General features: G+C 41.9%; 1 protein-coding gene across 1 annotated transcript in view; it reads right to left on the reverse strand.

Moving 5' to 3' along the window:
- Positions 1–11,802, reverse strand: part of OGDHL (oxoglutarate dehydrogenase like) — a 67,559-nt gene extending 55,757 nt beyond the window's left edge. Inside the window, 2 exon segments of the mRNA XM_033148784.1 lie at positions 3,348–3,579; positions 11,719–11,802. Of these exon segments, the coding sequence (XP_033004675.1) occupies positions 3,348–3,554 (207 nt within the window). The 5' untranslated portion in view covers positions 3,555–3,579; positions 11,719–11,802.
- Positions 11,803–12,070: the final 268 nt, after the last annotated feature.

Raw genomic sequence — 12,070 nt, forward strand, 5'->3', positions numbered from 1 at the left:
AAACTTTTAGCTGATCCTCAAAAAACCAGGGCTTTTCTCTTTGCAAAAGAAGCTGCACAACTTTGAGCTGATCCTCAAAAAAGGGGGCTTTCCCCTTTGCATAAGAAGCTGCACAAGTTTGAGCTGATCCTCAAAAAACCAGGGCTTTTCCCTTTGCAAAAGAAGCTCCACAACTTTTAGCTGATCCTCAAAAAACCAGGGCTTTTCCCTTTGCAAAAGAAGCTGCACAACTTTGAGCTGATCCTCAAAAAACCAGGGCTTTTCCCTTTGCAAAAGAAGCTGCACAACTTTGAGCTGATCCTCAAAAAACCAGAGCTTTCCTCCTTTCCTCCTCTAAAAACTAGGTGCGTCTTATGTTCAAGTGCATCTTATGGAGGGAAAAAATACAGTAATTGGACATAATTGTGTAGGTGCCACACATTTGTCATTTTGTTTAAACTGAAATGTTACATGTGCAACATTAGGGCACTAGGGCTCTATGGGCTGGGTATGCTAACACTGCATTTATTAGATGTAGGTGCACCATTCAAATGAACATATTGTGGAACCTTATACAGGATTGTTTTTTAATTGTAAGGCATCAGGCTTGAACATGCCTTTCTCTGAACTCAACAGGACTGACTTCCATGTATGTTTGTACAGGCTGCAGCTATACCTTTGGGCTATAGCAGAAAATGCAGTTACATGATAGCATGTTTGACAAATCATTTCCTAACTGATTCAGCTGTATTTGTGTGATGCTTTGACCAATTGTTTTTAAACAAGCCTTAGCACTGCCAGACTCTTCATTTCAGGGGTTTACTCTTACTTGGCTTCAATATACAAAGTTCTACTAGCCATATTGATAGTTTTAAATCTAGTAACCTGGGCAAGGTGACAGAAAGTTTCTCAACCTTAAAGCTCCAAGTGATTACAAGCCTTGCTTCTGACAACATTTAATGAAGTGTTTTCAGTTTAGCTCTATACCATGCTTTTTATATCTATTTATCTCCACTGACGTTCATGCCTTAGCTTTATTAGCCCAAGCCATTTATTTTTGTCCTGTTAATCACCAGTTACAAAACACCTAGGACGATATCCAAAAAAAAGCCACAGCTTTAAAACACATGTATTCACACAAGCATACAAATGCAGAGACACATACAGAGAGAGAATCAAACACCACAAATTATCACAATAGTTAGCATTAACTTTTTAAAAAACCAGCCCACTATCTTCTACAATAGTGACACAGGAGGGACTATGGCACAGCCTGGCCTACAGGCCCACTATCTCTGTCCAGGAGTGACACAAACATCTGTATCAGTAATTTACTTAAAATATTTCTGAGCAGCCCTTCCTCAAAAGATTCCAAGGAGATGTACAAAACCATGAATAAAGCTACTCACATATTTTTAACACAATATTTTTATTAAAATAATAAGAAGACAAAAATAAAAGACAATTAAGACTAGGGTAAAGCAGTTCCAACCAAAGGGTCATCTAAAATGCTGTCAGGAATACAAAGGTGGCACTTACTGTAACAACTTAATGGCAAGTACTGGCACCTATTTTTCTAGAAAAAAAAGCACTGCCTGACACTAAAAAGACTGTAAAGTCAGTGCAGAAATGTTTATTTGGAGCACCATCACAAAAAAGTCCTCTGCTTTCTAAATACTGTACATAATGAACCTCTGCTGCAGAGGGTACTCAAAGAAAGGCCCCTACAGAAAATCTTAACACACAGGACCCAGATGCCCAAGGAAGAACCCCTTCTCATACCTGGCTTCAAGGGAAAGGACTGAGAGCTTAAAGAAGACTCAGAAGCAAATGAGGAGCAAACACTATTCTTTCATGAAAGGTGCGGCATGAAAAATCCTGGCTAGACCAGTGAAAATTCTGGCAGCCGTGTTCTGCAGAAACATGGCAACCCATTTCCAGTTGACTCAGATCCTTATCTAAATGAAGATTGTGCTATGCCAGGGGTCGGCAAGGCTTACCGGGCATGGGCCGGATCACTCCCATGGAGATCCTCAGTGGGCCGGGCCAGCACGACGCCAGAAATCGCGTCTGCGCATGCCCACACACCGAAAATCACTTCTGCACAGGCACAATTTTCGGCATCTGAGCATGCGCAGAAGCGATTTCCAGCGGCACGGACACTTCCAGCGTCTGGGCATGCGCAGAAGCAGTTTCCAGAGCCGCAAAGAGAGTCCCTGCGCCGCGCTGTGCCGGTTTAGCGCAGCAGGCGGGGACTCGCCGAGTGGGTGGCTCGGTTCAGGGGTGGCTCGTGGACCAGTTAAGTGGCCTTTAATATTAATAAAGATGATGATATTATGAATATCCACAACAGAATATTGTTCACAACAGAAAAATACAAAATGAGAATACAAAATACATAATAGAACGAAAACAAAACAAGACCCCCTCCCACAAACACATTTTAAAAGCCAGAGCAGAACGCCTGGCTGAAGAGAAACATTTTCATCTGGCATCTAAAGAGATATAATGAAGGTGCCAGGTAAGCCTCCCTGGGGAGAGCATTCCACAAATGTCACCCACTTGTGGTACACAAAGAAGGGCCTCTGATGATGACCGCAGGGTCTGGGGCAATTTATATGGGGAGATGCTTGAGATATTGCAGTCCTGAGCCTACCATGCACTTTCCCCCTCCATTTGCTCTTGTAAGGAGAATAATATTTTTTATGTGAGCACTACTTTCAAAAGCTGTCTATGTGACTACTTGGAATGAATGGTTGCAAGAACCCAATTTACTTCAGGCAAATTCACATATGTTCACCATTATAAAATAAATGCTTCAATCCTAAATATAAAAGAGAGCAACATGGTGGGCTTTACTTCTGAGTAGACATGGAATGCACAGAGGGCTAAAACAGGAAAGGGAATTTTGCTCAGGTAAGCTAGGACGTGGGTGGCGCTGTGGTCTAAACCACAGAGCCTAGGGCTTGCCGATCAGAAGGTTGGCGGTTCGAATCCCCGCAACGGGGTGAGCTCCCGTTATTCGGTCCCAGCTCCTGCCAACCTAGCAATTCGAAAGCATGTCAAAGTGCAAGTAGATTATAAATAGGTGGGAAGGTAAATAGTGTTTCCGTGCGCTGCTCTGGTTCACCAGAAGCGGTTTAGTCATGCTGGGCACATGACCCGGAAGCTGCCTGTGGACAAATGTCGGCTCCCACAGCCTATAGAGCGAGATGAGCACCACAACCCCAGAGTCGTCCGTGACTGGACCTAATGGTCAGGGGTACCTTTACCTTTACCTTTTTAAGCTAGGCTCAAGCCACAATGTGTATCATACTTCAGATTTCTAGCTGTGGAAATGTCCTTGTAAATTATATATATAGCATTACCTTATGCACACTTTTTGGATTGTCAAGCCATGCATAATACATTTCCTCAACGTAATTTGAATTACTTCCACTCAAGAATGGTTCTGTGGTTCCCGGTGAAACATAACTCCGACTTGGCAGAAATTCTTTTTTGTTTACATTTTTCTTCATCAACGAACAAATGCCACGATGTTTCAGGGTAGCAGCAATCAGCCGCAAATGACTCATTTTTGTATATTTCGTAGATGAGTTTCTATTGAGAGAAAATGGCAAAAAGGAATTAGAAAACCAGCCAACACTTAATGGGTATCTTGCAATTAAAGGCTTTCCTTTTTAATAGAGCGTCTACTTAGAAACAGAATCTTGTCCTGGATGACAGAAATCCAATTATTAAGAAATACTTAACGGTGAAAGCCATTGATTTTAACAAGAATTAGTAGCACACAGCTTCCTGCAGGGCTAGAAGCTACACTTGAAATCTAATTCAGCAACATTAGTGTTTCAAGAAGACAGCGTTGTCATTGCTTCTGCTTAATCCCTAGTTGATCCCCAATAATTATTACAATAACACACTCTTATATCACTATCTAACCATGTACAGTGATGTTATCACTGTGATTATTTGGGCTGATAGTTTATTGTTCCTCACCAACAGATTTTTCTGTATACAGTACATCCTACAATGATCACTTTTACAAATGTTGCATATTCTATTAAGGTAATTTTCAGCTAAATGAGAAATAGATCCTGTGAAATAAAAGAACTCCTGGCGTCAGGAATGCTGAAGAAATTACTTCATTCTGATGTGCAGTTTATAGAATGATCCGTATTCATGGGCAGCAGATAGGAAGTCAGTATTTAAAACATCTTGACAATAGCAATGGGCAAGAGATGCTACGTTAGCTTCCTGGCAGGTGAGCTCCTGTTGCTTAGAGAGAAGGGGGCAAGGAAATGGGGAGACTGGGGCAATACAGATGTTCCAGTGGAGTCAATCTGATGCCCTTTGCACTGCACCAACATCTCTACAACACCACCCCTCTTCCAACTGGTAAGCAACAGTGACCCACCTTTCAGGAAGCAGGCAACCAAAACAGCTCCAATCCAGCAAGCAAGCCACTTCTGACTAATGACCAGGCCGTCACAGTAATTCTTCATTTTTATAACCTTGTACAGGATTTATTTATTTTTTTGCCAAATGTCATATAGAAGAACATCAATCTGATCACACATACTTTCACTAAGGAGTTTACTCATGCACCACACTGTGCCCCCAAAAAAGGATGTTTCAGGCTGGAAAACTAAGCTAATCTACAAAAGGCATTGCTGTACTGTCTCATTTAGATGCTCTTTTTTTCAATCCGTCCTTTAAAAATGACACTTTGCCATTTTTTAGAATACATATGGAAAAAGAAAATAGAACAACAACAATGACGACTACATCAACCATAATGAAAAACAGTAATGGAAACCTCCTGAGATATTAGGATCACTCCATGGTTGAAAGATTTAGTCTCATACAAGTGGCTAGTTAATTCATAAATATGAAAACTCTGTTCTCACCTGCTTATCTTAATAGTCCCTCCTTCCCATCTGCTCTGCCCTTTATCTTCAAACCTCCTTAGTTATCAGATATTCTTCCTTCCTGTTTCTGTTCCTCAGTCCACTGATTGTAACATGCCTTTTCTTTAGCTAGAAGGTAAAGGTAAAGGTACCCCTGACCGTTAGGTCCCGTTGCTGATGACTCTGGGGTTGCGGCGCTCATCTCGCTTTACTGGCCAAGGGAGCCGGCATTTGTCCACAGACAGCTTCCGGGTCATGTGGCCAGCATGACTAAGCCGCTTCTGGTGAACCAGAGCAGAACACGGAAACGCCGTTTACCTTCCCGCTGGAGCGGTACCTATTAATCTACTTGCACTTTGACATGCTTTCGAACTGCTAGGTTGGCAGGAGCTGGGACTGAACAACGGGATTTCACCCCGTTGTGGGGATTCGAACCACCGACCTTCTGATCGGCAAGCCCTAGACTCTGTGGTTTAACCCACAGCGCCACATAACAATCCCTTGCACATAACAATCTACATATTTAGTTTGAGTTTTACCTGTCACGCCAACTTATTCCCCTGTCTAACCCACAAATCTATTCCTGTCCTTACAACCTTTGGGTAGCTTTAATCTTTACATATATAATTTCAAACATTTTACAAACGTTAAAATATCCAGTGACGTCCCTTCTTCTTATGATTCATATGACATATCATACTTTTACTATAACCATTCAAATCAATTTTCCACTATTATATCAATCAAATATTGTATCCTCTGTTGAATTTACCTTAATGCTGCCAGAGTTTTCAGCTGTGTACAATTATTTTCCATATATTCAATAAATATTTTCCACTCTTCTCTAAATATACGTTCTTCCTGCTCTCTTATTCTGTATGTTAAACCTGCAAGTTATGCATATTGCAGCATCTTAAGTGGCCAGTCCTCTTTACAAGGGACCTCGCTCACTTTCCATTTTTGGGCTAACAGACAACAGGCCGCTGTTGTTGAATACATAAATAATTTTTTCTGGCACATGGGAATTTCTGTCTGGGTTATTCCCAACAAAAGGCCTTTTTTGGGAAGGTAAATTTAAACACTTTTTTCAACTCATTAAAGATCATTTCCCAATATTATTACCCCTTTCTACATGTCCACCACATACGAAAAAAGTTTCCAAAACGTATCTGAAAACTGTATATCCAAGTTTTCAGGAGGGATGGGGCTGGAGAAGAAGGGAGGAAAACTTCCTTCCACTCATGATTTGGTATCCAAATCATAGCAATTTTTTAAAAATTCTGTATATGTACATAGATAGCCAAAGGCTATTTCACTTGATGACTTAATTTATCTACTTGTTTCTGGGGTGGTTTAAATATACAATCTGAAACAGGACAAGAACAACAAAAATGAACTTTACGAATAAATGTAATTTTTGAAAAATAGTTAAAATCTTATTTACAGTATTAAAAGTTTTTTCCCCAAAAGGGAAAACAAAAACATCTTTCTGTGGTTATCAGTCAACTTAAAAATAAAAAATCTCATAATGTACAAGGCAAACACATACATAAGTATATAAACCATGTGTCTGAAATAGTACAGGAGAGCAATCCTGAAGCCATTTTGACTCTCCCAAACAATTTTTGACTCTCCCAAATTGACCTCAAATATTTCTCTGGAAGGAGGAAGGAAATGGGAAAGCCTCTCTTGCTTACCTGTCTTAAGAGCGTATTTGTGTATGAAAAGGGTGAGCCTGTGACCTGGTTTCAGGTATTTACCATCACAAAAGAATAGCCAGGCTGCCCAGATAAGCAACCAGTGACCATTAACAGATATCCTGCAAACAGGATTTCTGATGTAGACCGCCTTCTGTGATGTATTTCTGCTGCAGTCCACCCCCTTTTGTGATGTATGTATGATGTTTTGGGGGGGTGGTTTTGAGCTACAGGGTGGGCAATTTCAAAAGTCTATATAAGGGCTTGCTCAACATTGTTCTGGGTTCCTCCTCCCTTGTTGCCACAGTTTAACAAAGATCAGGCTTACTAACTGCTTTGCTCCTCAGTACTCTCTGGTTGGCTTCTGTTATTTTCTCCTACCAATAGGGAACCCACTTAAGGACTCTATATGGGCTCTTGGATACCCCATAAGGGAAAAGGAGCAGGCTTTTTCTATAACAGTCCCATTTAAACAATAATCCATCTCATGGATGGATAATCCACATGGTCAGGCAGATTTGCTTACTCTCACAAAGTTTATTATCATAATATTTTTCATTCAACATTATTAATCAATATCTATGAAGGCACACATCTTCAATTAATGGGAGATATCAAACAGAAATCGCTAAGTATGTCAGAATGTAAAATGAGAGTCAAATCTGTTTAATCCTCAAATTTTCCTCAGTAAATCTAGCCTATTCTTTCCTGGTGTCTTCTTCTACAGCAGAAACTTGGGCTGCAATTACAGATCCACTTTCTTAGGAGTAAGCCCACTGAACTCTGAACAGACACATAAATGATCACACTGCTCTCAGTAACAATACTTTGCTATCTGAGACACACAGCATTATCCCATAAGAAAAAGCCAGAAATTCCTAGTTTATTCCGGTTTACTTAAACCACAATAGTGGATACATAGCATGCTGGGGTTTGCATCCCATTTGCTCAGGGTTCTGTCCTCTCTTCCACATGTGGGTAAAAGAAACAAGAAAGCATGGGCCTGAATGCAGAATTCTGGTTTGTTGTTCCCAAACAGGCCGGAATGGAAGTCTGCTCAAGATCAGCACAGGCAAAAGTTGAACCAGTTGTGTTACTACCACCTCAACCCAAAAATTAAACACAAATTTCCATCTGGAAACAAATGTTAATTAAACATGGGGTTTATCATAGGTTAAAAAAAATGTACGTTTGTGAGAAAGAGAATTGGATTGCAAAAGAAAAGTGATTTGTCTTTATCAAAACTGCTGGGGTATAATAAACTAAAGTTGGACAATAAACAGCTGAAGGGCTTTAAAGTATCAGTGCATCTTCTTATGTATATTTATAATACTCCTTAAACAACTAAATACAGCAATAACCTAGATAACCCTTGCTAAAGACGGCACAAATGATCCTGTCAACGTCTAACTTACCTCTAACCTCTTGTTCTCAGTCAATTCCCCCCTAAGGAGAAATTTGCAGCAAACTAATTCTGGTACCAGGTACAATCTTAGGAATGATCTGATTCTTTTTGAACTCAGGTGGAACAATGGAACTAGGTATGTCATAGGTCAACAAATTCCATGGAACAGGTTTCAAAATGTACAAGCCCACATATTTCTGCTGACGGTTAATGCCTCTGGAGAACCTGAACAGTTCGCATTTTCATGAATAGTCATAACACACCTCAATAGGCTTCACTAAAATTGAACTAAGGTTAAATTCACTAAAATTGGACTCATGTTGAATATTAACTTCTGGTATGATGAAAATCTACGGACCACACCATCATACATGGAGCTGCCCTATTAATCACACAGCAAATAGGTATAAAATGGACAATGAATTCATTCACGTTATTCCATAGTAGAGCTTCATCACAAGGTGATGAAGATCAAGATCAGCACAGGCAAAAGTTACTCCACCTCAACTCCAAATCACAATTTCTTATCATTGAGTCCCCCCTAAAACAGACATATCTGCTGGTAGTACTTATTATTAATCCAAAGCAAATAAAATAAATGAAGGGATTCAGAGTGACATAGACCCAAGGTATGTTTTAATATCCCATAATAATCCTATGAAAAAATCTTGTGTGTTGTTGTTCTGTGGGTCTCCAAAATTTTATCAAAACAGGCGGTGCCAGAGTCCCCAATACCTGTCTCATAAAATATGGATCGAGAGTCAGAGAAAAACTGGAGAATTTGCTAGCAACCTGGTATACCTCTTAAACAATCACATTGAAAATGGTGAGTTTAACCTTTTTAGAACTGAGACTGGGAAGAGATATTTTAACACAAAATGCCACAGAGGTGGTATCAAATATCACTAGGAACCTTCCCAATGCTGCTATCCTAAGTTTTTGGAAATAAGCTCAAAGAAAACAAGTGATATTTCTTTCAAATAAATCTGTATGGCTAGGGTGCAGCCAAGGGGAGCTTCTGTTGCCTTAGTTTAAGGTAATAGTTTGATTCAGATGTAAAAGTAAACCATGTTTCCATGCTACACAAAACAAGGTCTCAGGCTCATAAGCTCCCCAATACTCTCTTATGCACCAAAGGAGAAGAAAACAAAGCACTTTTTAAACTAAGTGCAGTTCCTGATGACAACCAGAACTTGGACAGTTACAGTTCCCTTGGACCAACGTTAAGTGCCAAACAAGAATAAAAAATGTAGTTTCAGATTCTGGCTCCCCCCCCCCCACTAATCATGGTCCAAGCAAATCATACCTCCATTTTACCAAAGCTTGGACAAATATCCATATCTGTCTCTACAGCCACAGCAGGTACTGCAACCTTCCAACAGCTTGACCTCATCCCCAAAGGCACACTCCAACGGGGGAACAAAAACCACAATGTGCTTAATTTTATGTGGTATCTAGGACCACTACAACTTACTCATTCAAGCTGGTTTTGTGTGACCAAAGTTAAGCTTTTAATGAGTGCATATTTTTTGTTTTTTAAGTGTTGCTTATAGGCTTACATGTCTGTATTTTGTAACTTCTCCCAAGCCCTAGGGAATGCATTCACAAATTTTTCAGTCATGAGGCCAGGTCCTCTTATAGCTCAATAACTGGTTAAAGAACTGAAGGCAGTGGGTAGGAATAAAGGGGCAGCTTTCATAACTAAGGGGACTAAACAGTGGGGTGCTTCTGGATCACAGAATCACAGAACAGTAGAGCTGGAAGGGTCCAGGGACTCTGATGATCATCTAGTCCAACCCCCTGCAAAGCAGGAATCTCAACTAAAGCATAAATGACATATGACCATCAAAGCTCTACTTAAAAACCTCCAAGGAAAATGAGTTCACCACCTCCCAAGGGAAATCGTTCCACTGTCAAACAGCTCTTACTGTCAGAAAGTTCCTCCTGATGTTTAATTGGAATCTCCTTTCTCATAACTTGAAGCCATTGGTTCGGCTCCCAGCCTCCAGAGCAAGAGTAATTTTATAGGAATGATGCTTTCTTACTAGTCATAAAGACTTGAAATCAGGGCGCAGACTTTTCATGGGATACCTAAATTATTGAGGATGGTAAGAAACCAAGCAAATGAGGAAAAGTTCCAAAAGGACTTTCCTGAACTGGGGAAATGTACAACAAAACAGCAAATGAAGTTTAATGGAAGTAAATCCCTCTATTTGGGACTAAGGAGCAGCAACTTGTTCAGAATCTGGACTCTCCAGAAGAGAGATACTAAGGTTGTGCTAATTAGTTAAACAAAAATGTCAACTTGTGTGTGGGCATTGTGAAAAGGGAAATATCGATAGGTGACATCCAATATTGCATAAATGGACTTTTGCTCAAGTGGCATAACTTCCCCTTCTCTTCCACACCACCCCCAGCTCTCCAGAAAATCTGAACATTCATGTGCTAGTACTGTATTTGGTATTTGAACAAAGGCAAAGGTGGGATATAAATGTAATAAATAAGACAAAGAGCTTTTAATAATTATACTGACTTAAACTGTTTCTGATATCAATTTATGTGAAGTCACACAATTATATACCAAGTAATATTCCCATGTATATTTCTAGAACAGATTTGGAAAATATATTGAAAATCATACTTTAGTCTTTTATTAGGAATATATTAGACATGGGACTGTCTTTCCAATACACAGAGACAAATAATGTGTATATTTTCTTTTGGATTTGCAGGGATTCTTGAAAAACCACCTAATAAATTAACTGTTGCTTCCCCATTTAACATGTTTAATTATACACCCTCCCCTTTTCGCATTTATCGTTTTTCTTCTTAGTAATGTGCTGGCGAGTTCACAGAGATATCCGATGAAGCAGAGATGAAACGCAAGGTCCTGAATCGTTCAGCCAGATACACAAGCGGCAGCCAGGTTACGTTAGCTGAAAATTTATGTACCTCTTAAAGCAGAGATGACCCCATCCATTTAGGTTTCATGCCTGGCTGGACCACGTCTACCAAAGTCCATCATCATCAACATTGCCTCCTTACTCCAAATGCGAGAGGCAGGAGTGCTTTGGCCTGGACGGAGGCAGCCCAGCAACCCTAAGCCCTCAATGACACAATTAAAACAGCGGCTTGATTGATTGATTTCAAACCCCTCTTCCGCTTCCAAGTCCGCCCTCCCCGTTGGGTCAAACTGAAGGGCACTACCTCTGCCAAGGCAACTAGGCCTTCCCCTTCCAATTATCACTACAATGGAAAGACGCCTCCAAGCAAATGTTAGGGAACCACCAAGAGGACCTTTGCTTAGAGCCCCCCCCCCACACCATTTTTGCTGATTAAGCAGCTGTGAAAGGGAAGATCATCCCACCCCTCTCCCACATTCATCTTCATCTAACCCTCTCAGCCCCCTCCCCACTCACCCCCTCTCCTATTTATTTATCTCCCCCCCCCCCGGCGCCCCACAGATCCCTGCTGCCATCTCCCCGCATTCTGCCGTTGCTTTATGATCCCCCTGGCGACCTGCCGAGGCCTGAAGAGGAGGAGGTGTGTGCGCGCGCGGGGGGGAGGGGGTGTCGCTCCGTTACCATAGAAACCCGAGGTTCCTCCTTCTCCATCCCCCCCCCCGCAGCCCTCCCCCGCCAGAGAAGGGGACAGAGCTCGTTTAATTCTCCTCCCCTCCGAACGGAGAAGGGGGGGGAGCGCAGAAAGAAAAAGAGAGAGAGAGAGATACCTGTTGTGTCACGTGAGGCGCGCGAGCCCTCCGCTCGCCGAGGGATGCTCGCTGAGGAGAAAAAGAGGCCCGCCTCCTCCTCCGTCGCCCGCGCTGAGGTAAACGCGGCTGGGGCGGGGCCTCGCGGCGGGAATTCGCTGTCCGCGCGCGGGGCGGGGCGGTGCTGGAGCGAGGAGGGAGAGCCCGCGTCGGCGTGCGCACGCGCCTGCCCGCACGCGGGAGCGGAGGAACGTGTGAACCGACCGACCCACCACCGCGCGGGACTTCACACTGCCGCTTCCACGCTTCCGAGGGATAGATAGAGGGCCTCTTTTTTTCCCCCTCCTCGACGCCGCCTCCTCCATGGAGTTTC

The sequence above is a fragment of the Lacerta agilis genome, chromosome 5, assembly GCF_009819535.1.
Source record: "Lacerta agilis isolate rLacAgi1 chromosome 5, rLacAgi1.pri, whole genome shotgun sequence".
Lineage (NCBI taxonomy): Eukaryota > Metazoa > Chordata > Lepidosauria > Squamata > Lacertidae > Lacerta > Lacerta agilis.